This window comes from Carassius carassius, chromosome 3 (assembly GCF_963082965.1).
Source record: "Carassius carassius chromosome 3, fCarCar2.1, whole genome shotgun sequence".
Lineage (NCBI taxonomy): Eukaryota > Metazoa > Chordata > Actinopteri > Cypriniformes > Cyprinidae > Carassius > Carassius carassius.
The window spans coordinates 9,573,393-9,589,532 of record NC_081757.1 but is presented as its reverse complement, the minus strand read 5'-3'; the positions used below and the strand labels follow the sequence as shown (position 1 = coordinate 9,589,532).

The window sequence follows — 16,140 nt, the reverse complement described above, 5'->3', positions numbered from 1 at the left end:
ATTAAGGGTCACTGGAAAAGGATATCTGAGGTGATAAAAAGAATCTTCTAAAACACAAGATCTTGTGATCTTTGTGTTCATGCTGGTTTCATGTATAAAAAGTGGTCTAATAAACAAGTAAAAAAGTACCGAAATATTTAAACCTTGAATACCTCAAATTTAATTGTTATTTTCTGTCACAGAACAAATTGCAAATTGATTTGAAAAATTGACAAAAGTTTTCAAATATTTCACATATTAGTCAGATTTTCAAACAAAATTTTACCTTTTTTAAAGAAATAATAACGAAACATTATGCTAAACTACTTTTTTTTAAAATGTCTTATTTTTCTAATTCATCTGTTACTATATATATATAGAGAGAGAGAGAGAGAGAGGGAGGGAGAGAGAGAGAGAGAGAGAGAGAGAGAGAGAGAGAGAGAGAGAGAGAGAGAGAAAATAGATACCATCGGCACCATTAGACTTTACCTTAAACCTCACAGAATCACATATCCAAATTAATTTTAATTCATAAAGTGAAAACTTATTAGGCTAATCACACAAAATGCATCCAGGTCATACTTATGATTTTTTTTTTTTTGCACAACAATAGATCCAGACAAAATAATGAGAGGCACGCCATTGGCCCTTAAGCAGACGGTGAAGCCCATTAGAGCTCAGAATCGATACAAACCCATCTGACATGATCCACAGACGGTCGCTGTCAGGGCTTTGAGAGGTGCATGAACTCGCTGACTGTTGCGCGTGTGTTCACAGCTGCGCATTCGTTGCGCTCACAATCATTCGTTTAGGCGACACTCTGTTATCACCTTCCTTGCCGTTAATGTAATTAAATCGCCCCCTTGCCCCAAAACATTACCTTAACGTGTCTCCACAGAGAGAAAAAAAACGGCGACGCTTTCTGCATCGGACTTCAGTTTATGGCACACACATCTCCTGTAAACATGAAATAACTACCTGTTATGATGTCGCGCGTCGGCTGTCTACGTGTGAAAACGAGCCAGTCGCTTATAGCAGAGCAGTAAAGAGACGTTAGAGTGAATAATGCCATTACTAATATTTAAACCCATGCGTCTAATGGATTTGAGGAGATTATATTGACACGGATATCTCTGACTCAGTAACACACCAGCTGTGCTCTCGTGTCTTTCAAACCTAAAACAGCCGTATTGGAGGCAGCAGTAATGCTGTACATAGCTATACAATTTCGCGAAATCACGAGAGCGGCGTCCTCCAGCTCCTTCGTTTGAATAAAAGCGTTAACGGTTTGATTCATTGAATGCTCGCGGCGTTCGGCCACCACTTTCTGTATTGACAAATAGACTCAACTGTCACTCTCGCGCACGATTCCGTGTGCCACGGTTAGTCTGACTAAATGTAAAGGTGGACGTGGATGTGGTGTTTTACCTCTATGGTGTGCTGTCGGTTCCCGTTGACCCTCGTTTGCGTGTTCTTGTTGCTCTCGGTGGGCTCTCGCGCAGCGCGGTGAGATAGCCTACTGTCAAATCTGCTCCTGTCGCGCACATACGCGCGCTTACGCATAGCATCGGATAAGATTTGAATCGAATGGGAGGGGTGAGCGTCTGTGTGTCAGCACATCTGGATGGCTCGACAACAGATAACGAAGAAATATTTGAGAAATGAATCCCTCAGTATTATCGTTTTACTGCCGTTCCCTATGCAGATAGCCTATATAATGTTTCGCTTTTGAAACTTTTGACTCCGGGGTGTGAAGGGAAATCTTCGCTGAGGAAATAGCCTATGTGACTTGTTGCTACACGTTGGGTTGCTTGGCAATGTTCTGACCATTGAGGAAGGCACTTGAGTAATAATGGGTTAAGTAGCCACAGCACCGTCCACTGGACAAAAAGATCTAGTGTGCTATCAAGGATCTTGACCTAGCCTTTTCTATGATAGAAAGAAAATACATTTAATTCCTTAAATCAATTGGATATTGGTTCACAGTGAGTTTTCTTTACACTGCAGTGGAAACATTATCGATTTTTGGAGCCTGAATACAATTGGACATGTTAAAAGTAATGCATAAAAAAAGTAATGCAGTTAATTATAGCTAGCAACAGCACACTAAATGCCATTTATTTTGTGTAGCAGGAAGTGCAAAAGAAAAGAGTCTCGTTACACCAAATGCAAAATAGACTACAACTCAATCCTAAATCTAAGCACACTCAACACTTTACCAACCAAAACCATTAAAGCAGCATCATAGCTCATCTAAATCCCAATACAGCTGATCATTAAATACTTCTCTCTCCATTTTCCTCATCTTGTTCCAAAAATAAATAGCCTAAACAATTACTGGATAACAAAGTTGTGTTCTTTCAACCTGAATGAATGATATAAACGGCTCAGACTAATACAGAATAGATTCATACTGATACATGTTGTTCTGAGACCAGTTTTAGTCACTGTTACTCTCATAATATTACATTACAGTCATTAGGTCAGTGAACTCTCTCTAAACTGCTGTCATCTTCCCTGACTTCTCTTGTAACTCATTAAAATTAACTATAGCATTCAATTTATGTTCCTTTTGTAATATAATTCTTGTTTTACATCTACTTTCACAATAATGAGCTCTTGGTTATTAGCTCCTGAGGAATGCACATCCATAATACCGTAGATTGATGCTAATTTTCTGTCAATAGAATGATATGAAATTGCAACAAACTGAAGTGCTTTCATGTTTAATACACACCAAAGCTCTATGCTCTTAATTGCCGAAATGAGTCCATTTACATTAACCTGCAGCAGCCACTATAATCAAACTATGGGCTTGTTTTTTTTAAATAAATAGAGTACCACTATAGTAAAAATTACTATTTACTTAAATCAGAATCAGAAGAATTCTTCTTCAGAATGAGCTTTATTGCCAGGTATGTTTACACATTCAAAGAATTTGTTTTAGTGACAGAAGCGCCACAGTGCAACAGAATGACAGTGACAAGACACCGATAATAAAAAAGAATAATGTAAAAATATACAAAATAGACAATGCAAAAAAAAAAAAAAAAAAAAAAAAAAAACAATTACGGTGTACAGGTATGATGTGTGCAAATTTGAAATGTATACAAGTATGGTGTTAAATAGGTAATGTATATAGTGTTGTATGTTCCAAGATTATTGTTAAGTGTTCATGAGATGGATTGTCTGAGGAAAGACACTGTTCCTGTGTCTGGCCGTTCTGACTCATCATTTAGTAAATATATGCACCAATATCAAACAATTCTCCACTGATCATCTGGATAGCTAATACCAAAAGACTACATGTATCCAGTAATTAAAAAATAATTAAATTGTTGTAACTATTTTGTTTACCAAGATACATTATACTGGTTGAGGTATCCAAATTTGAATAGTCATGTCAATACCATGTATTTTCACACAAAAAAAGCCCTTCCCTCCTTCCGTAGGATATCAGTTCTACAAAAGTTAGAATTTAATAGGAGAGAGATATAAAATGGGTGTAGGCTACATTTAATTTTTTGATTCCTCTTCTCAATGGTAATCATCAATAATAATTTAACTTCTGATTAATTTCTCATTCTCAGTTAACCTAAAAAGCCTTAAAATATGTATACATTTCTTAAAAGATATATAAAGTAGTTAATGAGTAATAAGGGACACCCCACGCCCACAGACTATTGGCAGAGCAATTATTTTGGATGTAGCTTTCTGCTGCCACCCAGCGGTACACATGAAATCACACTTGTCTGTTTGATGAAACGGGTCCCAATTAAATAATCATCAAGGTCACTGAATAATTATTTTCTGCTTCAAAGCATTACACCACCACATCCAGTGTATTTAATTTGTTTGCTCCAAATCTAAAAACTAGCTGCTGTTGTATACACTCATCCAGTGAACACTCAAGAGCTGCTATGAGATCAAAGAGATGTTTCAGAAAGCCTCAGAACCCGAAGCTCGCGGAGAAACACTTTCCGGGAAGCTTTCGAGCCCCTCGAGGGCCGAGGCACGTCATCCTTCGCGTATCCACGTGCATTTAAACGACTGCAGTTCACATGCAGAGGGATTACACATGTACACTTTCAAAAAACTTGCACTCTTACATTTTTAAGATAATACAAAAAGATAAGATAATAAAAAATATTATAAATCTGCAGTAGCTTTGTCCTGTTGATTGCTTACATAACGTGCAATCATCAGATGGTTCATGGGTCATTCTATGGAAACGCCCATTTTTCTCTCCCTAGTCTTTACAGAAATATTACACTTGAAAAAACACTTTAGGGTTACATGTTGTGTGTGTGTGTATTAAAATAGAACTGTGTTATTTGAACAATTACACCTTCTTGAGCCATCAATATGTGACCATATTTGTTTTTAATTAAAGTACATTATTTTGAGGTCAACAGGTTTTTCTACCATCTAAAATACAATGATGTATTCATAACTATAAAATATATGATATAAATGACATAAAAAAACAAATGAAATGCCAAAAAATAAGATAAAATAGCCTATATAATGAAAGTAGTGGTCACCTGGAGTTGTCACTAGTGTTACCGTTTAACAAAAATTGTTTATTTTGAAATAAAAATCAGACTGATGACATCACTTGACTTCTTTATTTCGTGAAGATCTATGAAAAAAGGCACATGTTAAGTTCACTGTCTCTTTTCAGTTAACAGAAATGATCTCATTTATTTCAAGCTTTTAGTTGAAGTCACTGGTATGACCTACTGTATTGTTAGGGAACAGTTAAAAAAACAAAACACCTCATTTAAACATGCTCCCACATGTATATGTCACAAGATTTGCATAACACCGCCCAAAGAAAGAAGGTGTCAGTGTTGCCAACTTAGCAACATTTCAGACTATCTTAGCAACTTTTTCTTCCAAAAGCACCTAGCAGCAAATTTAGCCATTAAAAATTTTTCTTTGGCAACTTTTAGCCATTTTTGTTTAGTGAAAAGGCACACATTTTCCATCCAAATTATACAAAAAAAAGAGGAAACCAAAGATGTCTAGCAGTACACACATCAGGTGAATTAAGTTAGCTAGTTGCAATTGTTCAGTTTAATAATAATAATTTTATAATTTAATAATTGTTCATTTATGATACACTTTATTAGTAGCTTGTACCTGCGATTGTTGTTCAGTAAGTACAATGTAATGAAAAAATGAAAAAGACACTAGTAATTGTCCAGGACATTATCCATTATATACTGTAAACCAAAAACACAATGCGTAATTTAAAATGCAGATAAAATACCAATTCAGAAAAACATAGCACATTTTGCCCTATTTTTACAGACATTTCTTAGAGTGTAACATACAAAATAACTACTAATACACTGCTTGATGCATAATTGTTGAGAATGTGCAGTATTACTAGTTTACTAGTTATAAAAAAAATTGTAATAATTAAAAAATGTTCAATAATACAATGCATTCAAGCATAACTGTATTTTACAGTTATTTACATTTTATTATATTATGCATATAATTTTAAAAACAAATCTAAAGTTACACATATAAAGATTTTTGCAGAGATTTGATGTTGTGACAATTTTGCATTGTGATTATGCAATGCCGTCATCGTGCAATGACATCATAACATCATTTATCAATTATTAGCAACAAATCGACCTTTCTTTAGCAACTGTCTCTGAAAATTAGTTGGCAACACTTAAAGGCGTAACTTTGATTCTCGCTGTAGTGTTGTTGCTGCCGCCATGTCATGGAGATGCTGTGTGTTTCGTTGCGAAAGCGAAAATACTTAGTTTGGTCTTCCAAAAGAGGACACAGCTAGAAATCAGTGGTTAAGTTGTATTTACAACACTGTTCCAGAACAGTTCAACCCAAATATTCAGATGTGTGCAGCGCATTTTATGGAGGACTGTTTCCTGATCCTGGGAGAGAAGACTACAATGCCGGCTGTTCTGACTCACAGTCTGTAAGTACGTTTTCATATTTAAAGGATTTGCCACTGACACGAGTTTTGAGCAGTGTAGAGTAGCGCTTGTTGTTTGTCATTTCTCCGATCACAAATGCAGACATTGGTTTTATGTTTATGTGCATGTTGCAATGCAATGCCTTCAAAAGACAGTATAAGTAGTTATAATCAGTAGTTATGCCCCTCTGAATGCAACAAATGGCTAGTTTGTAATGGGTTTTATTGTTTTTGTCTTGTCTCGCTGGTGTTCTGACCGGGACACGCATCACAGTATGGTAAGGGGCATAACATTTCCTTGAAGGCTTAAAGGTACAGGTTGTAGGACCTACCACGAGAGGGCGCACTACCAAAACAATAACAATTGCGTGGTTTGATGACGCTAAGTCATCAAACTTTGCTGCAGCCTGGAATTGAACTACTGGTTTCGTCTGGTCAGAGGAGAATTGGCCCCCCAACTGAGCCTGGTTTCTCCCAAGGTTTTTTTTCTCCATTCTGTCACCGATGGAGTTTCGGTTCCTTGCCACTGTCGCCTCTGGCTTGCTTAGATGGGGTCACTTCATCTACAGCGATATCGTTGACTTGATTGCAAATAAATGCACAGACACTATTTAACTGAACAGAGATGACATCACTGAATTCAATGATGAACTGTCTTTAACTATCATTTTGAGTTATTGACACACAGTTTTCCTAATGAATGTTGTTCAATTCCTTTGATGCAATGTATTTTGTTTAAAGCGCTATATAAATAAAGGTGACTTGACTAAGCGTGGAATGATGGGATTTGTTGTCTTCTACCCAACAGCTGACGGCCATCAATCAGACGGAAAGATAAATAATGGATTTAATGTGAGTTCAACGATTTGCGCGAGTAGATTACATACAAAGTCAATGCAAAGACGCGATCAGACTATGGATCAGACACGTCCTCACGCAGGTCTAGAGACGCGATGCTTCGCGTTTGGCGTGTATGCCCCATAATACTAATCTTGTTGATCGTTATAATAGCATACATTTTCTGTAAAGATACGAATCAAAACAACTCACCTGTCGAGTAAAACACAAGCAAGATCGGTATCTCTTTCTAGTTGAAGTTTGTCGCAAAGCTAATTCCGCATTTGTCCCCGACACTGTTGTCACGTGGTTTCTACGTCAGTAATGACAGGCGACTGCACTGCCCCGTGTCACTGTTTAGAATGGGAATTTTCTCATAATTTACAAGTAGTTGAAAACATTAGAGATATTGTTAGTAATCAGCTGGACAAAATATATAACACTAGCCTAGTGGTTTTTGGATATTTTACTGCAAATATCTTACAAATTGTACCTTTAAGGCATTTGGCCAATCACAACGCACTAGATAGCTGGCCAATCAGTGTACACCTCGCTTTTCAGACAGATGAGCTTTGTAAAAATTGACACGTTTCAGAAAGGGGAGGCAAAGAGGAGAAACAATAATGTACATTATATGGAAATGTTTTTTGAACCTTAAACCATATAAACATTTCATTACACCAAAAACACAAAATAATGTTTATTTTTAGCAACATCATATGACCCCTTTAAGATTTAAAGGACTGCATCATTACTTGTTTATAACAGTTTTTACAAATATTTTCACTGTTAAAGCAAATACATAGTTGCACAAATGAACAAATGAAACAGCTGCAAGAAACTATATAACGACAGACGGATGGATAGATAGATAGATAGATAGATAGATAGATAGATAGATAGATAGATAGATAGATAGATAGATAGATAGATAGATAGATAGATAGATAGATAGATAGATAGATAGATAGATAGATAGATAGATAGATAGATAGATAGACTAATTTAATCCATTCTCATTCACTGACATGTACATCATTCTCATTTAAATCAGATGATGAAATGCTGGGACAGGGAGCCTCTTTGATGTTCAGTGAATGAAGCAGGTTTGTTTGTGTGTTCTTGTCTGACTGTGTGCATCATTGATACAGATGTAATTACACATGTAGCCTGCAATTACTGACGCAAACACTTTTGTACCATGCAGATTCCTTGTGATATAAGCATCTCTTCTGTTCTTGTCCTCTTTTGTATAGTCTTCACAAGGTGGGTGTAAATAAATATTTAAAATGTGTGGATTTTTGTCTCAAAGGAACTGAATACTAATTATGCAAAAGAGCACAACTGGAACAGGATTATAATTTTAACAGCAGTGCACAGGGGAAGTATGTAAGCAGAAACCGCTAATTGGTTCAACAGTTGAGGAATATTATCTAAAGATCAGTGAATCATTTAGAACAATCCCTGTGGACTCCTCAACAGAGTGAAGAACAGTCATTGCCCTTTTGCATTGACTAGAAATCAGCATTGCCATTTCTTCAGTAATTGTAGGATAAAGATGAGGCTAAGGGTGCTCCTTCCTGTGGTAGTAGCTGGAGCAGTTTTAGAGAATTAATAGCAGCACAAAACAGAAAACAGAAAAACAATCAGACTTCCAAATGGGGGAACAACAAAATTCACAACAGAATATTCCTAAAATGTTTTGCTCAAAGTAAACAGAATTAAAGAATAACAGATGTCATTCTGCCAAAATCAGCTTCAAATGTGTAGACAATCCAGTCAATGGTTAATGCACAGTTTCTGTTTTGAGTAACTTCTGGTTTAAGTAATTATTTAGGTATAAATTCCAAATTATTTGGGTTTAAAAGAGAGAAACAGATTAACAAAATTCACACCAGAATGTTGCTGAAATGTTTTACTCAAAGCAAATCAAATGATGGATTAACAAGCCCATTTGTCTGTAATCAGTTCCAAAATATGCAGACAGCCTTGTCGATGGATAATGTGAAATGGATAAAGTTTTAAAATATTTATATTACTTTTATGGTAAAAATTATCTGGATAAAATACTACTAATAAAAATCTGGGTATTAATAAAAAACAATAAAAAATAATAATCCCTTTGACCATCAGTTGACCACTTCAGAATATTGCACTTCAAATACTGTAGGGTGAAACCTTCCCAATTTCATTGCAAGAATACAAACATGAAAGACAACATCATGATGACTGATTAGGATCATTTTGTAAAATCCAAATATATATGCACCCCCACCCATGCCTCATCTGACCTGGAATCTTCACACAGCTCCTACTTTCCTTTCTTGTTTTCACACATTCCATAAATACACAAACGCCCAGACCCCTGCTGTCTCCCTCTTATGGCTAATATGAAATGACAAGTTCTCATCAGTCAGACAGGCCATTGGTGAAAGCTACAGAAAACTCTTTCCTGAGTGGATGCTAACACTTGTGTCTGACTCCCTTTGGGATTACTCTTCACACATGGGCACCTGCTGCTCACACAAGCCAGCCAGACCCCACTGGGCACAAGTTAATCCCCCATCGAGTGAAGAAGAGATCTTGACAATAGCGAGAGAGAGAGATCGCACAGAAAAAGAAAAGCAGAGAGATAAACAGCAACTTGTGCCTATAGCTATAATACTTCCATTAATAGATGGAAAAACTGACCCAGTTAGATCCTTGGTATCACCAGCTCCATCTTAAGGCAGAAATTAATGTAGGCATCACTCACACACACAAGTTGTGTGTGTGTGTACTACAATGTATATTATAGATCTTTTGGTGAACAATTCATCCATGTATGTTTCATTTTCTTATTTTCCCTTGTACCCTATATAATGGCTGCATCTGTTGACCTCAAAATGTCATAACTGCATTTATTCTGCCTAAACCCCATCCTACAGGCTTGTGTTCATCTGTCTCCACATCTCAAAATCCAAGGCGATCTATAGAACCAAGTCACGCAACAGTATAGATAAAACTTGTTTGAGGTCAAGCATGTAAATCGTCCTTGAGGTTGAAGGTTTTTATTCTAATGTGAAATTCAATTAAATCCAAATCCTTGCTCTCAGTCTGTCTGCCGCACTCTCACTTTTCTCTGAAACAGGAAACGATTACAGTTTGACACATGGAGATGGAGGAAAAATGAAGTTAAAGGGATACAAAAAAGGAGAAATTAAGATGGAAAAAAGGTCGAGCCTCTATCTAGCAGACTATCACCTTCTGAAGATGATGGCTAGTAAAAAGCTTAAGTGGAAATAGCTCCAGCTTGCTTTTTACCTTTCTTGCATGTGACGTTTTAGACAAATTTCACCCAGGCTTGCTCCATAACTCATCCATAAATCAATATGCACTACAATTAACCGCTATTATTCACTCAATACACCATTACAAACCTCTAAACTGCAGCATTTTGTAGCAACTAAGATAAATTATGACATTTCACAGTCAATTCTTATATAACTGAACTTTCTAATAATCAGCCATCAGTAGTTTTGCATCACAGGCTCCAAACTATAATGCTGATTATTATAATCTGATGAAAATGATAGTGCCATTGTTTAGCACAGTGTAACAATAAAACGGAAACAGCAAATACCAAACAGCCTAAATGCTTAATATATTTTAATATAACATTAATTTTCTTACTGTATATATTGACTGTATATACTGTTCTTATTTCACTGAAAATAAATACAATGGAAAAATATTTTATTTATTTTAGAAATATTTGTTAATTTCAACATTGAAAGTTAGTTCAATTTTGTATTGGTGTTTGCAAAAATGTTTTTCTTTTTCTTTTTTTGCATGTTCTTTATCAGGATCTACACTACTTTCCCTGGGTGAATCTTCACAGATTTGTTAGAGACTACTAAAGATCATAATAGGCCACATATATTACAGCACTTCATACAAATCCGGCTGGCACAGGAGCCTCTTACTATGCTAAAATGATGCTCACTTACAGTAATTTTGAGCGTTAAATCCTAGACCAAGAATACTGCACCATTTTTTTTACTTTGTGGTGTAGTTTGCTCCACTCACTCAAAAGACACACAGCAGTATCATTAAGACAGACAGCAGAAAGAAGCCTGAAAGAAGCAGAGGGCTGCATTAAACAGCCGCTCTTGCTGGAGACTGAAAACAGTTTTAAATTGGAGAGGGCTGCGACTGAGAAAATCACAGTAAATAAAAACTTCATACTGAGAGTGTTTAAGCTGCTGCTGTCAAACAGACAGTGAATAGAAGCACACAGGCTTACTCACAGTGGATAAATACATTTGATGAGGCAGTCACATGCACACACATACTCACGCACACAATGCTACAGCATCTGCTGACGAGTGAGTTCCAGCATTTGGGAAGCGTCAGCAGGTTTTTGCGCGGTCGACGCAAGTTCAGTAATAGTCTTCTCATCTGAATTGAGGACATGCAATGCATTTAATTAATCATCAATACAGCATCTCAGGACAACTTAAGCACCAGATTGACATGCACGTGTTCATTTAGATGGTCTAAAAAGAAAGTGAATGGATCTTGGCTATAGTTGCTTACACATAATACACACAAAGATCAACAGAGCTATGAAACATACCAGGACACAACTGTTGGCTAATAAGTTAATTTAAATAAATGGATTTTAATAAATAGGTTTAGCTCACAACAGGATGAGTGAGCAGTGACTCACTAGATTTTTGTGCAATTGCATTTCTTATTGACATTGTGCATCAAAGAATTAAACGTGCAGACACATGCATGTGATAATGCAGGAACGTGTTGTAGATTATTTTTGTAACAGTGCATGCATACTTGTGAGAAAGGTATGAGAGAGTGATGATGTAATGGCTTACCCACAATCCTGCGCAGAGAAGATGAATGGGGGAGTGAGAGTGAAGGTGATTGGTGGGAGCCCCCATCAATGACTAGCCATTGCAGGGCCAATGCTCAACCAACATTGAGGTTTATTGTAATTCTGATCACGGCTACTTATTCATAAGATTGTCTTTCAGGGAAAATGCAATGAAAAAAAAAACAGCATTCCTTTAAACAGTTCAGTGCCCTACCTTCTCTCTCTGCATGTCTCTATTTTCAGTACACAAACAAAACCCAATTTCATTGCATTGTTCATTTGAACCTGTACAGTTCCTTGTCCAGTTTTTGTTTTGTACAGTGTGCACAGGTTTTTGTAAGACGTATTAGAACAGCCCTAAGTGTCACGACTCACAGCAGGTAAAACCTTGGTGGCATTTACTGCAACAAATCTAATTCTCATGATCATCTGCCAGAATTTGCTAGCAGATGCACAATTCGAGGAAATGTGACTTTCTAAAAATACACAGACTTGTAAAGACATCTGCTGTTGGAGTATTTGACAGTGTCCTCAGTGGGAGACGCACGCACCACTGAACACTCATCCAGCTCTTGAATAAAACACACTCACACCTTTCACCACTACAATCAGTCTTTAAAAAAATACAGGGCATCTGCTTTTAATAATTATAGATTTATCACGATTAAAATGTTTCCCAAGAATTTCGGCGGCAAATATGTTGCGTAATATCACGTAAAAGACACATAGTCATAAGAGGGAGACCCGAAATGTAACAGACACACGCAAAGTAGATTTACTTGGATATCTAAAACAACAGCGGTGCTCTGGTTTTGTACGAGCAGGACAGTTTGGTGTGGTCGGTAATCTTGGGGAAAAATAAGAAAGAATCGTGTTGTTTTACGCAAAGCGGTAGCGGCTGCCGGCGAACCACACAGAGTGAGACGCGCTCGTCTCTTCTATCTTATAGTTAGATTCGTGTTGACTGAACGTGTTTTATTATTAATATTCCGTCCACAGCATCTCTGATTCACAGACTCGATCATGACTGTTGTGAGGACTCTTGACGTCAGAGGGGAGAATCATCGGTGAGGTCCAATGGGGGGAATATCAAGCGAGGCAGCGCTATCGTCCTACCAACAGTATTAGCCATGCTAACCGACGAGCACCTCGCCTTTCCACAGGACTTAACCCGCCAAAGATGACAGTTTTGCTCAACTGCGTGAAACAAAGGGCAATTTAGTTCTTCTTTTATGTTGTTCTCCGTCTCTTTCTGGGTCCTCCATCTAGTCTCGTATGACAGGCACGGACTGCGCGCAAGCTCGGGGGAGAAAAAGGCATTGCAGCTTCATGGCACTGAGGTACCGTCTGCTGATGCGCACTTGTGCTGTCTTTTGTGAGAAAAAACCTTAGATAAACGTGTCATTAAATTGCGATGATTGTTTTTTTAACCGGTAGGCTACCAGTAAATTTAAACGAATAGCCGGAGGGTTGACCTCTCCAAGCCCTTTGCAGTCTTTTCTTTGTAAGTTTATATATAGCCAGGTCTGTGAGGTGGAAATTTATGAATGAATGAGTCAAAATGTGTCTGCGTCTATGGCGTCAGGTGAAAGCGCATCATTGTGGATTCTGAAAGCGTATACACGATGCCTTCATAAGAGACCCGTGCACTGAGGTGGCGCGTCTTATTTTTAGACAATTACTAAAAATAGAAACAAAGTGAAGGGCGTGCATTTTGTCGGGACCCTGCTTGATTAATAGCCTTTTTGCGATGAAATTCACATGCAGCAGCAAACTAAGCGAAATATTGTACATTTACAGGTTGCCTGGATGCAATTTGCTACAATGTTTTGCTGCTTACAAACGTGGTTATTAAGTTAGAACTTTAAGAAGAACTATTCAGTTTATAATTAACCACAAATCAACACTTTGCCAGCTGTTATGATGAAATCTGAACATTCTAGCTAATGACAAAATTTGTAAACACATATCCTACTTAGCCTAACAATTTCATTCTTGACTGCCTAAGTATAAGAGACTGTTTCATCAGGTTCAGGGGGCTTCAGGCATGTTTCTATTGACAGATATGCTATTCCCACTGCCTTTCCACTGACATACACATTCTCTATCTTCACTACCGCACCCCTCTCTCTCTCTCTTTCACCCCCCTCCCTACCTCCCTCCCCCCACCATCAGCTATGATTCACTCTCTTGCAGCAGCAATGAGCAACCAACTTCAAAACACCTCTTCCCTCTCCACGGCAGACACGTGGAATCTCCTGGATGTGCGGAACTCATCACCGGTGCGAACGGCAGAGCTGAGGCCGCTTCCTGTTAGCCCGTGGGACATTGCACTGTGCGTGACAGGCACGCTCATCTCCTGCGAGAATGCAATCGTGATAGCCATCCTGTTCTACACACCCACCTTGAGAGCCCCCATGTTCATTCTGATAGGGAGCCTCGCGTTTGCAGACCTTCTCGCGGGACTCGGCCTCATTCTCAACTTTGTCTTCATCTATATGCTGAACATGCAGTTTGTGACTCTGATCTCCGTTGGCTTGCTGATTGCTGCCTTCTCCGCATCTGTGCTCAACATCCTGGCCATCACGGTGGATCGCTACTTGTCCCTCTACAACGCTCTGACCTACCACTCGGAGCGCATGGTGACATTCACCTATGTCATGGTGGTTCTCATTTGGCTGGTGTGCATCATCCTGGGCCTACTGCCAATACTCGGCTGGAACTGCCTCCGAGACGAGGCCAGCTGCAGTATCTGCTGGCCGGTCACCAAAAACAATGCTGTGGTGCTCGCGGTGACGTTCTTGCTGGTGTTTGCCCTCATGATGCAGCTTTACCTACAGATCTGTAAGATTGCCTTTCGCCATGCACAGCAAATCGCTGTCCAGCACCAGTTCATGGCCATTTCCACCACAAAAGGTGTATCCACGCTCTCTGTCATCCTCTGCACCTTTGCTGCATGTTGGATGCCCTTCGCCATGTATTCGATTGTGGCAGACTCCAGCTACCCGATGATCTACACGTATGCAACAGTGCTGCCGGCGACATGCAACTCGGTCATAAACCCAATCATATACGCTTACAGAAATCCGGACATCCAGAAATCCCTGTGGTTAGCCTGCTGCGGATGCGTGCCGTCCAACTTCTCCTTGCGGCCAAGGACATCGAGCGATGTATAGGTCGGACTCACAGAATTAGTTTGTACTGTGTCAGTGTTAATGATATGATGTCCTCCATTGGTGGGATCCCAGTCAAACGTTGCTGGTTGTGCAGTAGTTGTTGCGATCCAAGAAGTCAACCTGCTATGTATAATTAGATGTCTTTAATGCATAGTAGACCTCTACGCACAACATTTAAAATTATACCAGATGTGAGACCGTTCCAGTTGAACATGATCTGGATATTCCGAGATATGCAGTACATGCCTAGTGACACAAATCAATATACTATTTATCTTAAAAAAACAAAAACAAAAACAAACAAACAAAAAACATCATTAATAGCTAAAATTATTACAAAACTGACCTGATACGTATAAAGAAAGCTGTAAATGGTAGACAGCTTTCGTGTACATGCTCATGCTATATGGAGCTCTTTCAGCACCACGGACAGCAGCAGGTACAATGAAGCTATTCCCTATTCCCCGCCTCTAACACTTAAATCTGTGTTCGCTTAAAAATGTATGAATGACAGAGAGAAAACACGGTCCTGTGGGCAAAAATTATAGAGCTTCTGGCATTTGTCGCTTTACAGCCAATTTTATCAAATCACTTTTTTTAGAAACTGAAATTATAGTGCAAAGGAAAAAAATGACCTCTTTTCATTTCAATGTGATTATTTTTTGCTACACATCATTGGTGGTGAAATTTCATAAATGTAAAAATCCCTGAGAAAAGCCAATTTGTTTAGACATGCTGAACTGGTTTATTGTCTAGCATCCCTAATGACATTGAAATATCTTCTGCCACGAAACTAAGGCAAATCATATTTTCACACATTTTTGGTCTCTGGAATCTATTGAGCACACATCTTGGTGTTGGTGCAAAATGGCAGAGTTAATGAAGGTCTGAGCGCGAAATGAGGTGTCAACCACAATACTTTAATTTCAACATCAGGCAGCATCTTTCAAGGCAATTTTGTGTTAGGCCAACTGAGACATGAACGCTTAAATAAGACGAGTGCTTCTGAACTGAAATCCCTTCTGTCCCATTTTAGCTTAGTTATCTGATCTTTTAATAGGCCTTCATGCAGATCTATTTACACACAAGCCTGACCCTAACATTGATCCCTGATCTGATGGACTAATTGTACATTCTACACACTCAATTATATCTGATAATCACCAGGATCATTTTTCTGTAGGATTCAGCCAAAATGACCTTGAAATAACATGTAAGATTTAAAAACACATCATTAAATCAGCCGAATTGGATTTATACTATGCTACACAACCAAAAAAACAAACAACATAACAACATAACAAGCTCAAAGGACAAAA

At 38.2% G+C, this 16,140-nt stretch overlaps 2 protein-coding genes across 2 annotated transcripts in view; one reads left to right on the top strand and one right to left on the bottom strand.

Annotated features, from left to right (window-relative positions):
- The window catches only part of si:dkey-172j4.3 (diacylglycerol kinase delta), a 62,080-nt gene extending 60,424 nt beyond the window's left edge, over nt 1–1,656 (bottom strand). The window contains exon 1 of the mRNA XM_059527854.1: nt 1,408–1,656. The gene's annotated coding sequence lies outside the window, so the exon portion shown is untranslated. The remainder of the gene's footprint in view (nt 1–1,407) is intronic.
- Nucleotides 1,657–12,493: 10,837 nt separating this feature from the next.
- On the top strand, nt 12,494–16,140 carry gpr185b (G protein-coupled receptor 185 b). Its single transcript, XM_059527842.1, has 2 exons — nt 12,494–12,985; nt 13,821–16,140. The coding sequence occupies exon 2, from the start codon at nt 13,823–13,825 to the stop codon at nt 14,819–14,821; it is 999 nt and encodes a 332-aa protein (XP_059383825.1). The 5' UTR covers nt 12,494–12,985; nt 13,821–13,822; the 3' UTR covers nt 14,822–16,140.